Source organism: Crocuta crocuta, unplaced genomic scaffold (genome assembly GCF_008692635.1).
Source record: "Crocuta crocuta isolate KB4526 unplaced genomic scaffold, BGI_CrCroc_1.0 scaffold526, whole genome shotgun sequence".
Taxonomy (NCBI): domain Eukaryota; kingdom Metazoa; phylum Chordata; class Mammalia; order Carnivora; family Hyaenidae; genus Crocuta; species Crocuta crocuta.
Window position 1 is genome coordinate 191,507 of NW_027528811.1, and position 18,260 is coordinate 209,766.

The window sequence follows — 18,260 nt, forward strand, 5'->3', positions numbered from 1 at the left end:
CCACTGTTTCCCCCGCCCCCGCCTCGCGCGCCTGCGCACCATTCACTCCACTTCTCCAGCCGAGGTGTTCGCTTAGCGCGCCTGCGCCCGGCCATGGGGAAGGAGCAGTTCCCGGCGCTAAGCTTCAACGTGAGCTTCGGGTCCCGCTGGTAAGACAGGTGTTCTTAGAGGCCACTTGGCGTGGCTGGTGCCGGGGTCCAGTAATGCACTGGGAGAGGGGCGGGGCCTGGGGGGCTCCGACCGGCGTCCCCGGAGATCTGGTGGTGAGGAGAAGGGTGTCTCCAAGCTCTCAAGAAGGCTCCTGGCCGTTCCGGCTCGCCGCCTGGATCAGCAGCCTCGGGAGCAGGCGGCTGGAAGCAGTTCAGATCCGGAGGAAGCACACTCAGCACCCCTGTTCCGTCGTGCACTGCCGCTAAAGTCATCTTGGAGCCTGGGCTTCCCCACCTGTGGCCCGGGAGCAGATGCCTCCCCTGGGCGGGAGCTGCCTCGTAGGGGCTCCAGCGCGGGAGCGCAGGTCTGAGACGGCAGGCTCCTCTGGCAGGAGCGCGAGGGCCACAGCGCCCGGCGGGCTGCCTGTGGCGGGCCAGGTAGGGTCAGCCACCAGGGTCTGGACACTGGAAGCCATCAGCGCGTGAAGTCCCCAAATGAGTATGGGGGGGGTGAGGTCTTGGGGAGGTCGGGAGTTGGGGGCGCGTAGATAGTAAGTCCCTGGGTCCTCAAAGGACGTGGTGCAGATGGGGTTCCCCGCTTGACGAGACTGCTCAGGCTCCAGGAGCTCTCCAGCCGGGACTTGGGCCTCCAGTCTGGCACTGCATCAGCCAGTTCTGGCTGCGGTCAGCTTGCCCAGACTCCCCATCCTCAGTATCTCAGCAGGATTCCATGTAGATGTGGGGCTGCTGCCAGACCTGCTTTCAGCAACGATCCCATTAGGTGGCATCTGCCAGAACTCCACTACCTGGGTGATTCCTCTTAGTAGCAATTTCTCATCAATGACACCCAACCTGCCTTTTGGCTACCAATTCCCTGCATTTGTTGCTGTGACCCCACTTCAGGTAGAGTGCCTTGGCGTCTTCCAGAAGTGTCCTGGCTACCTTGGATTCAGACAACACCGCTGGGTGTCTCACAAGCAGGGAGCTGGAGAGCAGGCACAGGTGCAGGGATGGTGCATGTCCCTGTGAACCTGCTCAGGGCCAGTGTGCTCAGTGGACCAGCGGGCACTCAGAGAGGAGTCCAAAGGTGGGTGCTTAGCACTACATTCCTCCCTGGGAGCCACAGTCATGCCAGTGCCCCCCTCTGGTCATGCCCGGAACACCTTCCCCACCGTTTGTAAAGTAGTGACCCACAAGCAACACCCCAGGGCAGGGGCCAGGCGTTCTTGGAAAGATTGGGACTTAACCTTTCAGTCTTGCAGAAGCCTGATCAGGGTGACACCCAACACAGGAGGGAAAAATAGCAGTCAACCACAGAAGGCTGGTCTGTTGTAGCTGCACTGGGCTGCAAGGAGAATGAGTCCACAACGAGGCCGATGGATTGGGGTCAGGTATGGCCAGGAGCACCCCAGTGCAGGGGCAGGGCAGGCCAGCCACCAGCAGGGATCCCAGGCACCCTGCTCCTCCCAGCCACTCCCATCCCCCATGTGGCTGCCCAGCTCTGCCCAGGAGAGCCCCTGTGGCCCTGCAGCAGTAGGTAGTGCAGGGGCAGGCGGGAGGGGCTCCATGCCCCTAGGGATGGTTCTGCTGTTCTCACCGGTTCTCACTTGACCCTGAGGCTGCACACTAGAAGGACAGGCGAGGTGGAGGCGACTTTATGAACATACCACATTTAAAGGCTCACCCTCCCTGCCCACGGTGTCCCCAACCCAGCCAGCTTCCAGGCACGGTCACTTTTTGGTCCAAAACCGCTTGTACCGCTCCACGTCGAAGTCGTCGTGCAGCTCTGGCTCCTGCTGCTTTTGCTCTGTGAGCTGCTCCATGCGTTTCCGGAACCGGGCCCGCCTCTCCTCTGGGGACAGAGCGTCCAGATCCACGGGCATCTGTGGAGAGGGGCTCGGTGAGAGGGCCCGGGGAGTTGTCCCTACCTCTACTTCACCTTGTCCTCCACTGTGTGGCTCAGGTTTTCACATTCGGCTAGGTTTTCTCTGCCTTCAAAGCTCTACAGTTGTTTTCCCAAGACCGATGCTTGTCAGAGGCGCAGCTCAGAGCTGCCGTCTGGTTCTGAGGCATGGAGCTAAGTCCACTCTCCCTCCTCCCTCTCCTCACGGGCCCCGAACCCATTCACCCATTAGGCTGCCATGGGTGCTGAGCCCACAGCCCCCCGCAGGAGCAGCCGCTGCAGGCCAGCCCGCCAGGACCCGCACCCCAGAGTGCACCGGAGAGGGAGGCCCACCTCAAGCATTCGCCGTGGCTCTGGGTAGCGGATGTGGATGGTGGAGCCGTCCTGCTTGACCAGGAGTACGGGGTAGAGGCGCGCATAGGTTTGCCGGCGCACACGCGTGAGCGAGGCCCTGTTGCTGTCGGAGAGCTGGGACGACGTGTGCAGGCGGCAATACTCAGCAGCAGCCCGGGTCAGCACGTGCCGCCGCAGCAAGCTGCAGACACAAACGCGCATGCGCGTGGGTCAGCAGCGCTCTGTGGACAGGGAACCGACGTGGCCCAAGCCGTTCAGCTCCCGCGGGTGCATGCAGTGACCAGCACCAGAGCGTGGCGTGGTCATAGCAGATGGGCATGCGCATGAGGCTTGCAGAGGTCGGCAGCCGGGACCCAATGGGCTTCAGGCACCGTCCCTGGTGCGGTCTGGCCGTACAGCTCAGGCATTGGACGCCAGCATCGGGCAGGGCCCAGACCTTAGCGTCTCCCCCAGATTCTGACACTAAGGCCCCAAATCCCGTAATGTGCTATCAGGAGTGGGGCCTCTTGGAGGTGATTAGGGTGAGAGGAGGTCACAGGGCCCCCACGGTGGGACCAGTGCCCTTATAAGGACAAGAGACTGGAACTCTGCTGAGGGCTGGGAACCAGGAACGCAGGCCTCCACAGAGCTCTGAGCTCAGACCTCCAGCCTCCCCACCGGGCCCAAGGCCTGCTGCTAGGGCAGCACAAGCAGACGGAGACCTGGAGCCCACCTGGCTTCTGAGTGCAGCAGACACTCTGCCTCCCTGCATACAACAGGGCGTGTGCTCTTGAGTGACAGGACAGGGGAAGCCCCAGTCACCCCACTCTGCTGGGCTGCGTGACCCCCAAAATCTACTCCAGCCGGGCCTTCCTGCGCTAGGCTCCACCCTGGGTCTGAGGATAAGTGCACTTGACCAATGGCAGAGTTTCAGAACTCCCTGGAATGCCCTGTCTGCCCAGCGTTCTTTCACATGCCCAGGGGGTAGGACATGCGGTCAGAAGATGGGCAGATGAGGACACAGTTCCAGTGGGAACAGCAGGAAGGACCCAGAGCCAGGCTGGGCCGCACGATCTGAATAGGAAAGTCACCGCCACCACCATGTGTTTGCTGCTGAGTACTCACAAGTGGATTCCATCCCGCCCTTGACACCTGGCATAGCATCTATACATACTCATATGTACTCTCCAGATAAACACACCAGCTAGATGGCCCCATGACAGCAGTCCCTAGGGGCCTGGTAGTCCCTGCTTACCCAAGCAGACTGCCCATGGTGGCCATTCTTCCCGAGGGCCCCTGTGGCACGTGGAGGCTCAGGGTCAGCCACTGGCCTGGTGTGCAACCTGTTGGGCAAGAAAATAAAAGACTGATGGATTATTTATTTATTACATTTTATTTCAGAGAGAGATGGGGGAGAGGGGCAGAGAGACAGAACCTTAAACAGAATCAATACACTGTTCGAACCTACAACCCTGGGATCAGGACCTGAACCAAAATCAAGACTCAGTTGGTCAACCGACTGAGCCACCCAGGCACCCCTTGAGAGTTTAAGACAGGGTTTCCCACCTAATTAGCTATCAAATCCCAGCCAGGAAGAAACCACAGATCCAAGGATGTCTCCAACAGAGAAGTTATCACCAGGTTTCTGCTAGTCGCGACAGCTCTGGCCTTGAATTAGCATTGGAATCCTCTGCGATGTGGAGGGGTCTGAACAACAGAAACCCAGGTGCCACCTCCCAAGCCTCTGCGTCGGTAAGTCTACGGCAAGGCCCATACCCTCTATAGTGGGTTACGGACTCAGGGAAGCCGTTCTGAGGATGGAGTGTAACTTGTACCATGGGGGTTTCCTCGCTTCCCAAGGTCACCTACTTCTCACGACATGCTCGCGATGTCAGGATTACAAGAGGAGAGCGGAAACCTGGATATACTGTCCCTGATCCCTGATCCCGCCCCCCCTCCCCCCGGAAACCGTCGGTGCTGAGGTGTGTACCAAGGGAAGCCAGGAATCTGAGGGCCTAACCCCTGCTTGAGACGTCGGACACTCAGACCCTAGGCAGGGAGCCCTCCCGGCCGAGATGTGCATCTCTGCTGTGGGGTCCCCAACCTGATGGGCAAGGGTATCTGCAGGCCTCCCACCACCTCAAGAGGCCACTCGGCGGGAAAACGAAATATCCAAGCAGATGCCCCCCCCATGCTGTCGCCCTCGAGGGCCGGCGGCGGGGCCCGGGCCCTCCCTCGGGGAAAGCCCTTCCCGCCCCCGCGACGCCTGCGCCTTTCCGGCTCCACCCTAAGCCCCTCACCGGGCTCCGGAGCAACCTCCACTACCAGCGTCCCGGACGCTGCTGGCCAGTCGGAAACAGCAGCGACCGCGGAGACGGTGCACACTGGGCAGACCCAGCACCCTGTCCTGCGCCGGCGCTACGTCGCGCAGAGCTTACGACATGTACGAGGGGCGGGGCGAGGCCGGCGCCATGCTATGACGTAAAGACGCACCCGGCCATGCTCAATGTCGTCGACCTCCGCGGGCGCCGGCGGGGGGGCGCGGGGCTGNNGGGGCGCGCAGGCCGCGGGGCTGGATCTGGGGCCTTTCTCGGTCAGCCCTCCCGTCGCACCGGGGACGCTGGTGTCGCGGAGACTCAGGGATTGTGCACGTGGGTCGTGCCGTGCGGCCCCTGTGGGCCGCCCCAGGGCTGGCCGGCCGCGGTCCCCGCGAGCAGAGCAAGGCATTGCGCTTGTCCGTGGACGTAGCTTGGCCCCTGTCACGGGCCGCCCTTCGCGCGTGCGTGGCCGCGCGGCGCGGCCGCGCGGCGCAGGTACTTCTTGGAGGCTGCTTTTCTTATGTAGACGAATTAAAAGCTGGTTCCGCTGTGTTAGTCCTGAAAATGTAGGAGGGGATTTTCCTGGCTCGTGAAGCTCCAGACAGCTTGTAAACCCCCCGCGGCCCGAGGACCTCACGCTGGATGCCGTTGTGGACCCTGCAGCATGCGGAGGGGCAGAGAGGGGGAACATCCCGACACCCCTCTCCAAGGTGGGCCACACAGCACAGCCGAAGACTCTGGGAGAGGAGGGTTCTAAAGGCCCGTCTGTGGCCGCCCTGGGGGGGCTTTGTGTGGCAGAGCCCCCGCAGTCTTCCCTGAGCTCAGGGAGGAAACCCTCCTGGTGGTCTGGCTCACTGCGCTTCAGCCCCTTCCCCCAGGGCAAACCCAGGGGGGTCTGGGACACGTGGAACTGTCCCCTCTGAGGTCTTCCGGTCCTTCCTGGCCTGCTCCCAGGGTCCAGCGCCACGAGGCGGTGCGGACCAGGGAGTTGGTGGCAAGCTTTTGTGGCTTACCGGTGTCCTAGGTAGAGCTCAGCTTCCATAAGGACCAGAGGCCTCAGTCTGGGCGGCTGGAAAGACGCTACTTTGGGAACAGGGAGAGGGAGTGAGTCTAGGTCATCGGGGTGCTGGTTTGGGGAGGAGCAGGGAGGCATGCCACCTCACTGTTCCAAGGGGAGGAAGGCCTAATGGAAGCTGAGTTGTTAGTGGCCAGTGTGGGCTGCAACCCACGGGGCCGGGAGGACACAGGCAGAGGTCTGCCTGTGTGAGTCCCCTGCAGGCCCCTGGGCAGCACACCTCCCCAAAGCATGGGTTTGTGTCCACTTTTCTGTCAATCTTACACCACCTGGACCCCGGGCTGGTGGTGAGGATCCCGCGCAGGGCGGGGGGGGGGACTTCATCCCCAGGAGAGGTCTGGGATGCGTGTGGTTTCCTGTCTCACCACCGACAGCTGAATTTCCTGCCAGCTGAGGGTCCCCCCTGCTTCTCCCTTGTGGGAACCCCACACGCCAGCCGCACACAGCAGACCTGCTCACAGCCCAGGTCGCTGTGGCACCTGGGACATGTGCAGTTTGCTCTCACGCTCGTTTAAGTACTGGGAACACCTTGGCTGGTGCTTGATCTTTGGCTAGAGCGAGTGGGGGCAGCAGTTAATGAGTATCAGGTGCTGGCAGTTCTGATCGTTAAGACACTTGGTTTCTTCTTGGCCACACCCATGTTCCTTTTTTCTTTCTTTTTTTTTTTTTAAGAAGTGAACGGTTTGCTTCTGCTTTTTGCTGCATATTCAGTGTAGCTTAGAAAGCAGGTCCAGAAATGGAAAGAGGAGCAGGAGGAAGGAGGCATCGTGGTATGACTAGGAGTGTGAGGACATGACCCCAGTCTCAGGAGGAGGAGAGGGTCATAGAGAGGGGAGCTGCTGGGAGCATCGGTATGGGGGTGGATGCCTCTGGAGTCTGGCTCCCGGGCCCTCCCTGGCCCTGCATGGGCCAGGCCTCAGTTTCCCCTCTGAGAGCAAGGTTGACTCCTCCCCTTGGAGGGCCTGGGCTCCCTCCTGCTCTCTAGTTATGCCCCAGGCCCTTGCCCGGTGCCAGAGTCCTGTACAGTGTTAGGTGGCCCAGCTTCCTCTCAAGGAAGGACTGATCCTGCCCTACTGGGGACAGGAAGTGGGAAGGAACACGTCAGCCTTTATGCAGTTTGTGGGGCCGCTAGGCTGTACCCCACAGCATAACCTCATGATCAAGGCAGAATGGGCCCTCCACCCCATGCGGCCTTTCTGGGGGCAGGTGTGAGCAGCCCTTTTGGGCCAGATCACTTGGGGCATCCTGCTTCACAAGAGGGCACACTTGAGTGTGGCTGGGGTGCCATGTTCTCCAGCTCCATCCCAGCTGGGTGTGCTGCTGTCAAAGGTGGCTTCTGTCAGGACTGTGCCACCGTGGCCACTGGAAGTAGTGGCCACCCAGGGAAGGACTCAGTGCCCTTGGCTGGCTGGGCCCCACCCCTGCAGCAGGGCAGTGCCAGATGGTGTTCCTGCCCCACACTGCCAGGGTTTTAGCCCTTGAGGGAGGGCAACAGGGTCAGCTGAGGCCCAGGAAGATGCCCTGCAGGGGGAGGCAGGCAGGCCACTCTAGCCCTCAGCCCACCCTGAGTGTGCACCTGCTACCCATGGCGGCCGGCTCAGGCGGTCGGGGCCTGGAGGGCGGGGCTCTGGGGACACATTCCAGGAACAGGGCAGAGGGCGGGGTGGCCAGTAAGACCTGTGGCACTTCCGTGTGTGCAGCCTGGCCCTCACTGAAAACCTGTCTTTCCTGGTGCGTTTGCAGTCCTGGGATGTCGGAGCTTCCGGGCAGGAACCACCCAGGAGTGTACCGCTGGGGGCTGTGGGGTGCTCGCTGGCATGTGGAGGGGCGGGGGCGGGGCCTACCCTGCTTTCCCCAGTGTCCCCAGCCCCCGGGAGGGTGCCTGAAGGGGTATCCTGGGGCAGAGGCACCTCATGAGGTCCATGGTGGGGAATCCCTTGAGGTCATTCTCTCCCTGGAGCAGACGCTCCTAGATGGGTCCACACACATCTGCTGGGTTGTGGGTTTGCCGCTGTGAACAGGGCCTGGGCAGCTGCCTGACCATCGCCCTGTGTCCCCTCCGGGCCACTCTGCCCAGAGGAACTCGTGTTCCTGAGGCACCAGCACACCACAGGCTCCCAGGAAGACCTAAGCGGTGGGCTGGGTGGGCATGGGATAGACAGATCCCGCCCTCCACCCCCATCCCCAGACACACCCAGGGCCATCCTGCCCAGGAGAGGGCAGCAGAGGTGGCCCTGGGCCTATGGGTGGGAAAGCAGGGCCACCAGAGTTCAGTGGGGGGGGAGGGGGGAATCCTAGCTCTGTAGGACACCTGGGAGAGGCGTCACCTGGATGTGATGCTCAGCGTGTGGCAGCTTCCTCTAGGTCCCTGCCTTTTGTGTATCCAGCAGGGGGTCCCTTCTCCATCCTCCCCAGGGCCTGTGCATATGGTGCGGTGGTCTCAGAATAGCGGTGCTTTAGCCAGATTACCGTGTTGGCCTACATCGAGGATTAGGAGAGCGGGCCCGCCCAGGGACCAGCAGACAAGCTGCCCTGGCTGGGACACAGGGCAGCCCGAGGGGAGTCTGCCGGCTGCCTTGGGGGCCCCCAGGGGGAGCCCTACAGGGGCCGGCAGTGGAGGAGGGGGCTGTACCAGCCCAGCACATGCCCTCCTGGGTGTCCCTGTGTGGCAGGGGGCTCCCCAACCCCCAGAGTCTGTACCTGGCCCTGTGCACGAGTCCTGAGCATGCCCGTGTCTGGGTGGGCAGGTTGAGGAGCAGCCTTTTCCTGTGCTAAGTGGGCGGGGCTGGCTGTCTTGGGAGGGATTTAGTGCTCAGAGGGTGGGTAGCGGGCAGGGATTACCACCCCCTGCCAGCTCTTCTGGAAGCACCCCAGGCAGGTTCCTGAGGCTGCACCCCACCCGGAGGTGGGTCCTGCTCGGCATGCTGGGGGTGGTCGGGTGGGCGCAGAACTGGGCGGCTGTCGTCTGCAGCTGCCCCTGCTCTCCGTCTTGAGCTGTGTGCTGGGGGTGATCCACCTGCCCAAGCATCGGAGGGGTGAGGAAGCTGTGGTCCCTTGGGGGTCAGCCCCCACATCCCACTGGAAGCTTTCAGAACAGGGCTCAGCTGCTGCTGCTCTGACTGAGGCTGCCTGGAGGAACAGGGATGGAGACCCTCCCAGGTGCCGAAGTCCAGGACTGCATGGCCGGGGAAGCCACATGTTTGTGGCTGGTGTGTGTGTGATACCAGCTAGCCCCGGGTGAGGCAAGGCCAGGCTGGCGCTGGGTTCCAAGTCCAGTGCACATGGTGGGGGCAGGGGCACCAGCTGCCCCACCCACTTCCAGTTCTGGATGCATCCCTCAGGCCTCGCTGATCTCCTCCCTCACCTGCAGGAATGTCAGGACCCAGACCTGTCGTCCTGAGTGGACCGTCGGGGGCAGGGAAGAGCACCCTGCTCAAGAGACTCCTGCAGGAGCATGGCAGCATCTTCGGTTTCAGCGTGTCCCGTGAGGCCCACTGTGGGGTTGGGGGGCCAGGCCTCCTGCTGACCCACTGTGGGGGGGGCCCCACACTGCACCCCCTGACCTAGAGCTTCCACAGCTACCTGTGGGGGAGCCCTGCCCAGCCCTCCACCCGACCTGGAGCCCCACATCTACCCATGGAGGAGCCCCACACTGCTCCCCCTGACCTGGAGCCCCACATCTACCCATAGAGGAGCCCCGCACTGGAGCGCCCACACCCACCTGTGGAGGAGTGCCACACCCACTCAGAGCCCCACACTCTTCCCCCTGACCTGGAGCCCCCACACCCATCTGGAGCCCCACACTGCTCCCCCTGACCTGGAGCCCCCACACTATACCCCCTGATCAGGGCCCCACACTGTTCCCCCTGACCCGGAGCACCCACACCTGCCTATGGGCCGAGCAGGTCCTGTGGGGAAGGCCATACATGGCATGCAGGGGCTCCAGGTTCCCAGATCGGTCATAGGTGTTTGTTCCTAGACACCACGAGGGACCCACGGCCTGGAGAAGAGAACGGGAAAGGTGAGCTTGCCCTTCGGCTTTTGTCTCATCTGAGAGATGGGCCTTCTCTCCTAGCAGTGTCCAGAGCCCCCTTCCCGAGGCTGGCAATGTCCAGGCTCCTCCCTACCTAGGCTGGCAGTGTCCAGGGCCCCCTTCTGAGGCCAGCACTGTCCAGGTCTCCTCCAACCTTCCCTTGGGAAGCCGGAGGTTTCCAGGCTCTCCTTGGTGTCATACATGTCTGGTCCATGCTCAGTGCCCTCCATGTGGGGTCAACGGGTGCACGGGAGATGCTGGTTCTGGCCACACTTGGTGCCGGAGCCCCGGTGGTCTGGCCATGGGCAAGACTTAGGTGGCCCTTCCTGGCAGATTACTACTTCGTGACCAGGGAGGTGATGCAGCAGGATATCGCGGCTGGCGACTTCATCGAGCATGCGGAGTTCTCCGGGAACCTGTACGGGACCAGGTGGGCCACACTTAGCACCTCCACGCCCTCCCAGGGGCTCTGCCTTCAGCTAGACCTAGGCAGGGAGCCTCTGGGGGTTGTCTAGGTCTGGGTAGTTGAAGTCAGGTACCTAGGCCGCCTCCTCCCGGCCACCTCTGTCCACCTGGCCAGGCCACAGTGGGGTCCGTGGGACCCTTTAGGGACTGGCACGCAGTGAGGACTTGGGGAATCTGGGTCTCCTAGGACCACAGGCTGTACTCCACATTGGGGTGCCCACCCAGTCCTCAATACTTCTCTGCCAGCTCCTCCCACCCGGCTGAGAGGCCCAGGGCTAGGCTCTGGGTGCAGCTGGGCAGAACAGTGGGCTCCCTGAGGGGGTTTACTGGGGCTGTTGGGCAGGTGCCTGGAGCCCCGGGGCTATGCAGTGACAGCCAGGGCCCTTCTGCTGCTTCCCACAGCCACCCTCAGCCCAGCAGAGGGCCCAGCACACATGTGCTTCTGGAATGGTGGAGGAGGTGCTGGGGTCCCAGTAGGTTCCTGAGTTCATGCCCAGCCAGGCCCATGCACTGCAGAGGCACTCTCAGGCCTGGAAGGGCTGCTGGGCCCCAGAAGCCCCACTGAGCCGTCACTGCCCCTCTGTCCTCCAGCAAAGCAGCCGTGCGGGCCGTGCAGGCCATGAACCGCATCTGCGTGCTGGACGTGGACCTGCAAGGTGTACGTAACATCAAGAAGACAGATCTGCGGCCCATCTACATCTTTGTGCAGCCGCCCTCACTGGACGTCCTGGTGGGGGCGGGCCCGGGCTGGGGGGCCCAGGGGCGGGGGGAGGGGCAGAAACAGCCAAGAGGCCCTGACCCTCCCCTGCACCTCAGGAGCAGCGGTTGCGGCAGCGGAACACAGAGACAGAGGAGAGCCTGGCCAAGCGGCTGGCTGCCGCTCGCGTTGACATGGAGAGCTGTGAGTGTGAGCACTGGCCACCTGCCGTCCCCCTAGGCTCCTCACCCACCAGGGGGACCCCCGGGGTGCTGGGTCACCAGAGCTGACCCTACTCTCCCCCCTCCCCCACCCCAGGCAAGGAGCAAGGCCTGTTTGACCTGATCATCATCAATGACGACCTGGACAAGGCCTACCAGGCCCTGGAGGAGGCGCTGTCCGAGGTGGGCACTGCAGGGTTCGGGACTTCTCTGTCCTGCATGTTGGGAGAGGGGGCCTCTGGGCCATGGTGACACCCTTGTCCTTTTGGCAGGAAATCAAGAAGGCCCAAAGGACCAGCCATTCCTGAGAGGGACCGCCAGCTCTGGCCTCCCCAGTGGGGACTCCGCTCAACTCAGCCAGCACCTCCCTCGCCCAGATTGCCATGCCTGGAGGACCCTGGGCTCCCTTTACCCCCTCCTGTGGGAGTCAAGCCCATGTACTAATAAAAACTGCTAGGTAACTGTGTCTCTCAGCCTCTGGGTTGCTGTCCTGAGCCAGGGTGTTGGGGTCTGGGCCATGCACCTGTCCATTATGGACCCCCACTCCTGGCCGCCAGCCCTCAGCCTCCCTGGGGCTTCCTTTGCCCTTCCCCTAGGTCAGGGAGGTCAGCCTTGGGCTACTGGGTGGGGCCCTCATGGAGTAGATAAGGCTGCTGGAAAACCGTGCCTGGTGGAGGTGCCCTGAGGCTGTGGGGAGCAGGGCCCGGGGCTCATCCTGCTTGAGCCGCTTCCTCTCCTGGTCTCAGCCTTGAGCTGGGCTGCAGTGGTGGCCACCACCCAAGGAGCCACAACCCCTGCATCCTGGGGACCTGTTTATACCCAGTGCTCCACTCCACCTTGTGCATGGTCCACTGGCCCCAGAAAGGCCAGGGCAGGGAGAACGCTTGGGGCCATTGCTGGGGTTCCTGGATTCCCGGAGTCTCAAAAGACACCTATAGAAGACACTCCTCTCCAGTCAGGGCTGCTGTGGCTTCTCCGTGCTGGGTGAGAGAGCTGCTGTCCCCGAGCCCTTTGTCCATGCCTAGGCCACGTTTCTGTGGTGGGATCCAGACAGTGGACACAGACCCAAGGTGGTGGCAGGGAGTGGTCAAGGAGGCTGGACTCCATCCCAAAGCCCAGATGCAAAGAGAAAGCAGGTGGGGGCCTGGCCTGGATCTGAGGGCTACTGGGCACCCCCCACCCCAGGCCTGAAGGCAGGTGAGGCGGGGCCAGACTGATGTACAGAGGGAGGGGGGGTGAGTAGGGGAGGCCCCTTCTCTCTCTGGGCCCTATCCAGCCCCAGGGACAATCGGGGATTCAGACCCCAGGCCTTGGGGGGAACAATGGAGCCCTTGAAGGCCCTCCCCCCCACATTGTGCTTGGTGGCGAGAGGTGGCCCTGGGTCGGGCCCAGGACCTAGCCAAGAACGCCTCGGGAGGGCCACTGTCTACCCGGCTGGCAGGTGGAAGGGCTCAGGGACTCACATTTCCTGGCCTGGAAAAGGTAGGGCACTGCCCAGGGGCCCAGGTGTGGGTGGCCCTTTGGGGCTGAGCATCATGCACCCTGTCTGTGGGCCCAGGGTCTCGGGTCCAGGCTTGCCTCTCCTGACAGGGCCCGCCCTCTGTTGTGGTGGGGGCAGGGGGAACATGGCGCCCCAGGGGTTGTGCAGGCCAGCTGCTGAGCAGGAAGGAAGGGGAGTGCTCCGGACCTTCCCCAGCAGCTGGGGCTCCTCAGGGTGCGCTGGTCCGGCCAGCCCACACCAGGCAGCTGCAGCGTATCCTGAGGCCATTGGGCCTCAGTCTGCTCAGGGAGGCTGGGGAGGTAGACACACTCTAGCCGGGTGAATATACCTGCAAGCCCAGCACACCGCTCCTGACCTGGCCTGGAGCCTCCTCCCCATAAGTGCTCACGGGTGCCTGCTGGACCTCAGACTCTGGGTTTGGGGCACCAGGGGTCACAGAGCAGACCAGACCCCTGTTCTCCAGGAGCGGCCCCCAGTGTGCCACAGATGTGAGTGAGTTGTCTGGGCGGCCCAGGCAAGAATGGGGAGAAGGTGGGTGGCCTGGGCAGGATGCCAGGCCTGTGGCAAACTTCCCTGGAGAGGGTAGGTGGGCACAGCGATGGTGTGGGGTGTAGGGTCTGTACAGGAGGGGCCTGAGAAGGGTGGCAGGAGCTGAGGGAAGGGGGGAGGGAAGTGGAGGCACCTGGCCTGGCTGTGGGGGGGNGGGGTGCTCTTGAGGTCCCCAAGCCCAGGGCGCTCTCTGGAGCTCCCTGCAGTAGCGGCCCCAGAACCACCATGACTCTCTCCCCAGTCACAGCCCCTATATGGAGGAGGGGCTTTTGTGTGTGAGCAGAGAGTGAGGTGGGTGAGTGTGCTCATGCTTGTGTGTGCACCTGTGGACACATGTGGGTGCCTGCATGTGGACCAGCATGGAGTTGGGTAGGAGGGCGTCAGGAAGGCCCTAGGACCCTGTGAGGGTGGGGGCTTCTGAGTGCACGGGAGGAAGCCCTGGGCCTGTGACCCTAAGGGTGGACTGTGGGGGTGGAACCTATAGGTGGAGTGAGGAGCAGGACAGGGCATGAAGGCATCACCTCTGGGGGCTGGAGATGGGACAGAGGGGGTAGCCTGTTGGAGGGGCTGGGGAAGGGAGGAAGAGGAGGAGCTGGGGGATGAGCTGGGGAGGGGAGGAAGGGTGAGGGGCTGGGTGGGGAAGACTNGAGGGGTTGGGGAGGAGAGGCAGAGAACACGGTAGAGGAGCTGGGGAGGGGAGACAAAGGGGGCACCTAGGGGAGGGAGAGGGAGAGCCTGGGGGAAGGGCTGGGGAGGGGTATCCTTGGGAGCTGCAGGGGGCAGATGGATGTGGCAGAGGGTCACAGTTTTGGCGGGCAGCATAGGGATGCACAGTTTCCTCTGGGCCAGGTGGTCCAGGTGGAACCTGACTGGGGCATCTAGAACAGTGGTCCAGGGGCTCAGGGAGGGACATGGAGTACAGAACCCTGTGGAACAGCCACAGATCAGACCAGGGGAGACCTTGGGTGAGTCCTGCGGCTGAGTCAGGCCCTGGGCTCTGAGCTCTGAGTTAAGTTCAGGGCCATGCAGGTGCTCACATGTGAACGAGGGGCCACCCAGGGCTGGGCATGCTTAGGAAGGGGCTTGTCTCTGGCGCCCCGAGGTTCCCAGGAAAGGGTCCCACTGCATACCCAGTGAGCTGAGCATTCTGGGGGTGGGGGGCACTGGCAGCCCTGCCTCAGTGGGAGGAAGCCCCACCTGCCCTGAGAGGGGCTCCTGGGAGGAAGCCCAGTCAGGGATTGCAAGGGACCCCTGTCCCTCAGCCCCCTTCACACCCCTTTCACTCCCAGGACCTTTGTCCAGACCCAGGGGTGACAGGAGCTTACCACCCTCCCCCTGAAGTCAGCCCCCTTCCCCCAGCCCTACTCCTGTCCCCTCCCAGACCCTGACATGCAGCCTTAACACCTGCTGCTGGATCCCACTGAGTGTGATCCGACCACACCTGCTCTGACACATCTGACCTGAGCACAGGTCCCTGCAAACCAGCACCCCTCCTCCCCACCAGGTGGTCACACTTCCTTCCAGTCAGTGTCCTTCCTGGGGCCTGCAGCCCAGGAAGGGCCATCAGCTGAGGTCCCTACTCCTTGCCTACAGGCTCCAGAGACATACCTGCCAGACAGGGCGGGGGGGGTGGGGAGGGGCACCTGGAAAGGGGGCTCCCAGTGATGGGGCAGAAAGGTACTGCAGTGCAGTTACTTTACAGCTCCTCATCAGTGCACCAGTGTCCTTACCTTCTCATGAACAGAAGTCCATGTTCCTCATTCTCTCTGTCCTACTGTCCTGGACTCCACCCAGGGTACCAGAGCATTTGCCCTCCAGTGCCCCCAGTGACATGTGGTCATCTCCCAAGGGTCCCCCCATGGTCTCTCCTGGCATATATTTGTCTGCAGGTTTTCATGTGACATTTAGTCACCTCTTAGGGTCTCCTTTAGGTCTCAGGTGGTATTTGTCTCCTGGAGGTGCCCCCAGGGTCTCAGTGTCACGTGGCCCTTGGGTCTTCTTGTCCACACTGCCATGTCCAGACCTCAGTTCCCTTGTGATCACACCCCTGGCTGCGTTGATGTCAGGTATCTGTCGCAGCCTCTACGACTGTTTCCTGGGGGCTTTCTGCAGAACACCTCAAGGGCGTGCACATGTGTGCTACAAACCAGCCTCTCACTAGGGTGGGGACTTTGGCCAGCTTCCACTGTCCGTTCCTCCTTGCTGCGGGGGCTCTCTGGAAGGGCCCTTTTGAGAATGGGGAGCCATGTGGTGTGGGCTGCATAAACTGTGCAGAACTCTCTTCTCTTCCACTTGTTTACTCGTTTATATCAGTACAGACTCACATTTATAGTTCAGCATAGACGCTAGAACCCAATCCAAAATACTGCTTTACTCTGCTATTAACCAAATACATGCAGCTTCGGACACAGGGCACTCCTGCAACATGCTCCGGGGTCCCTCACTGTGTGTGCACATGAGCGTGTTTTGTGCGTAGGCATGTGCGTCTATGTGTGTGTAGCTGTGAGCTTATGTTTTGGTGCGTGTGTGAGCATGTGCGTGCTTGCATACATCAGTGCGCGTGCATGCGTGCTTTGTGTGTCAGTTCGGGTGTGTCGCGTGGTCACTTGCATGCTTTGTGCATCCGTTTACCCATGTCAGTGCGTGGGCGCACGTTTGTGGGCCTCAGGACGGGGGTTGGGCATGGCCACTTGCCTGTTTTGTGAGTTGGTTCACACGTGTCGGAGCCTGGGCAAGCGCTTGTGGGCATTGGGGCACATGCAGCCATGTGCATATGTGTGCTTTGTGCATCGGTGCGCACATGGGCATGGGTGCCCCAGCTCGTGGGTCCTTGCTCTCCCACCCAAGCATGTGCCCTGGCATCTTTCCTGTCCCCAACCTGGCACCAGCCACTTCTCCATAAGCACCTTGTCCTTTATAGAGAGTGGAACCCCATGCTGTGCATGTTTGCTGCTTTGGATGTTTGCACATTGCCACCATTTCAGCTGACGGGCAAGGGAATATGCGTCTGTACAGACCCATGTGCACATTCGTGCCTGTGGCATTCCCTAGGGAGCCATCTATGTCATGTTCAGCTAACATGGGTTCAGACCCAGGTCTCCCACACTAACCCACAACCACATGGGACATTCCAGCCACCCCTAGCCCCCTCTTGTCTACAACCCCCAGGCAGTGAGAACCCTAAAGCTGACAGGTGCCCTCTGTGAGTCTCTGTCCCCCACCCAAAGGGAGCCTGCCCCAGTGAGCAGGGGGATGGAGGAGAGGAGCCTCGCTCCCTTGAACTCCTGCTGACCACGTTATCTCCTGAGCTGAGGGTCTTTGGGGCCAGCTCTGACGTGTCCTCTCTCCCTGACACACCTCATCTCTGGGGCTCTGACCCTCACACCTCAGGGCAGGGTCTGCCCCAATGCAGAGCTAGAGCTAGTCTGAGAGCCCTCCGTGCAGGTCTCCTCCAGTTGGCCATGGGCGTGGTGGGCACAAGTACACCCCAGAATCCGCAAACCCTACGTGAGGGTCCCCCACATGCCTAGAGCTGGTTGTTAAATACCACACACCAAGGTCTCTTCCTCTTCCCACTTCTCCTGGGGCTCTGTCTTGGGAGGAAGAGAAGAGGTGGGTGCCCTTCTGCCACCACTTTTCTGGATTCTTGTGGATTGGGACTGTGAGTGTCAGCCTCCTGTGATGTGGTCAGGGCAGGGACATATCCTGGAAGAGTTGAGGTTAGAAGAGGGTGGGGGAAGCACTGGGGGGGAGAAGGGGGAGTTCCTGCCTGAGATGGGGGGTAGGAGAAGGCAGCCTCAGAGGACTGGGTGTGCGTGTGCAACAGTATTAATGTGTACAGATGTGATTATGTGTGTCTTAGTGCTCATAAAATATCTGAGCAAACCTCTGTGCATTTTTTTTAAGTTTATTTATTTTGGGGGGAGAGAGAGAAGGAGAAGAACAGAGAGGAAGACAGAGGAGAGAGAGAATTGAAAGCAGGCTCTATGCTATCATGACAGAATGGGGCTTGAACTCACGAACTGTGAAATCATAATCTGAGCAGAAATCAAGAGTCAGATGCTCAGATGACTCAGCCGCCCAGGTGCCCAAATATCTGTGCATTTGCTTGTCAGTTTGTTCACACAGGGCTGTGCATGTGTCTGTGGGTCTGTGTGCACCAATGTATGCATGTGTGTGCCTGAGTGCCTGTGTGGGTGTGCATCTGAGAAGCGTGTGTGCCTGTGTGGCTCTGAGAGGGGCACTGCACGCAGATGTGAGGAAGGAGGGTCACTTCCCCAGGAACCCCAGCTGCCCCCTCTTCCTGCCCCCACCCACCGGGAGAGGCCCCAGCTGCATAAAGTGGAGCTTCCCCGGAGCCCCTGTCCCTGTCTGCCTCTGCTGCTCTATCCTACACCTGCCCAGGCTGCCTCCCAGGCCCATTCCAGAGGCAGGGGGCCAGAAGCATCAGGGGCTCCTGTCCCCAGACTACCCAGAAGCAGGTAATGACCCTGCTGGTGAAGAAGGGAGGGTGGGCATTGGGAGCTGTAGCCCCTTCCCCCTTTCTGGAGGCACAGGGAGGTGAATGGCAGTGGGCTTCTCTCACCTGGCACAGGCCCACCCAGGGATCAGCTGATCTGCAAGGGGGACTGGTCTGGGATGTGGTGAGTGGCCCGTGGCTGTCTCCAAGTGCCACAGATGCCCTGGTGTCTGTGTGCCTCGTGGGACCTCTCCCTCCTGGACAGATGCCTGGCCTCACTTGGCTTCCCAGAGGGGATATCCCGGGCTATGAGACTACAGAGGGCAGGGTGGTGTCGGGACTAGAGAGGGAAACAGACCAGAGGGTTTGGCAGCAGCCCAAGGGCAGTAGGTCCCTTGAGGGGGGCATGAAGGAGTATGAAGGCCCTCTGTACAGACAGAGGAAGCAAATGCCCCGTGTAGGGTGTGGAGGAGGGAGCAGGGAGGGGTGCACTGCTGGGGCAGACTGGGGACAGAAGGGGCTGCAAGGTCTGGGGGCTTGGGGCAGATGTTTGGGGA

The 18,260-nt window shown here is 61.6% G+C and overlaps 3 protein-coding genes and 1 long non-coding RNA gene across 6 annotated transcripts in view; 3 read left to right on the plus strand and 1 right to left on the minus strand.

The window, feature by feature from the left end:
- The first annotated feature begins 723 nt into the window (after nucleotides 1–723).
- LOC144224776 (uncharacterized) lies at nucleotides 724–4,360 on the plus strand. The gene is made up of 3 exons (XR_013333134.1): nucleotides 724–1,236; nucleotides 3,974–4,137; nucleotides 4,246–4,360. It is a non-coding gene; the product is annotated as an uncharacterized LOC144224776 (long non-coding RNA).
- MRPL55 (mitochondrial ribosomal protein L55) lies at nucleotides 1,787–4,824 on the minus strand. The gene is made up of 4 exons (XM_077755867.1): nucleotides 4,686–4,824; nucleotides 3,641–3,728; nucleotides 2,386–2,587; nucleotides 1,787–2,032 (listed from the first exon to the last, which is right to left on the minus strand). The coding sequence occupies exons 2-4, from the start codon at nucleotides 3,664–3,666 to the stop codon at nucleotides 1,880–1,882; spliced, it is 381 nt and encodes a 126-aa protein (XP_077611993.1). The 5' UTR covers nucleotides 3,667–3,728; nucleotides 4,686–4,824; the 3' UTR covers nucleotides 1,787–1,879.
- A 303-nt stretch (nucleotides 4,825–5,127) lies between these two features.
- GUK1 (guanylate kinase 1) lies at nucleotides 5,128–11,660 on the plus strand. Of its 3 annotated transcripts, none has more exons than XM_077755871.1 (8): nucleotides 5,128–5,413; nucleotides 9,149–9,262; nucleotides 9,758–9,799; nucleotides 10,145–10,241; nucleotides 10,868–10,934; nucleotides 11,093–11,183; nucleotides 11,292–11,377; nucleotides 11,467–11,660. In XM_077755871.1, exons 1-8 carry the CDS (start codon nucleotides 5,368–5,370, stop codon nucleotides 11,500–11,502), a joined length of 579 nt encoding a protein of 192 aa, XP_077611997.1. In that variant the 5' UTR covers nucleotides 5,128–5,367; the 3' UTR covers nucleotides 11,503–11,660. The 3 variants fall into 3 exon arrangements, with proteins under 3 accessions (XP_077611997.1, XP_077611995.1, XP_077611996.1); XM_077755869.1 differs by having other exon boundaries at nucleotides 5,231–5,413; nucleotides 10,868–11,006; XM_077755870.1 differs by having other exon boundaries at nucleotides 5,235–5,413; nucleotides 10,868–11,006; nucleotides 11,093–11,177.
- A 934-nt stretch (nucleotides 11,661–12,594) lies between these two features.
- Nucleotides 12,595–18,260, plus strand: part of GJC2 (gap junction protein gamma 2) — an 8,185-nt gene continuing 2,519 nt past the window's right edge. Inside the window, exon 1 of the mRNA XM_077755862.1 lies at nucleotides 12,595–12,676. The gene's annotated coding sequence lies outside the window, so the exon portion shown is untranslated. The remainder of the gene's footprint in view (nucleotides 12,677–18,260) is intronic.

Excerpts from the sequence above, each read along its gene's own strand:
- MRPL55 (XM_077755867.1), bottom strand. The coding sequence starts at position 3,666 with ATGGCCACCATGGGCAGTCTGCTTGG. Across the intron at positions 2,588-3,640 it reads ACCATGGGCAGTCTGCTTGG|CTTGCTGCGGCGGCACGTGC; the intron begins GTAAGCAGGGAC and ends TTGTGTCTGCAG. Across the intron at positions 2,033-2,385 it reads AGCCACGGCGAATGCTTGAG|ATGCCCGTGGATCTGGACGC; the intron begins GTGGGCCTCCCT and ends CCCTCTCCACAG.
- GUK1 (XM_077755869.1), top strand. The coding sequence starts at position 5,368 with ATGCGGAGGGGCAGAGAGGGGGAACATCCCGACACCCCTCTCCAAG. Across the intron at positions 9,800-10,144 it reads TGGAGAAGAGAACGGGAAAG|ATTACTACTTCGTGACCAGG; the intron begins GTGAGCTTGCCC and ends CCTTCCTGGCAG. Across the intron at positions 11,007-11,092 it reads CGCCCTCACTGGACGTCCTG|GAGCAGCGGTTGCGGCAGCG; the intron begins GTGGGGGCGGGC and ends CCTGCACCTCAG.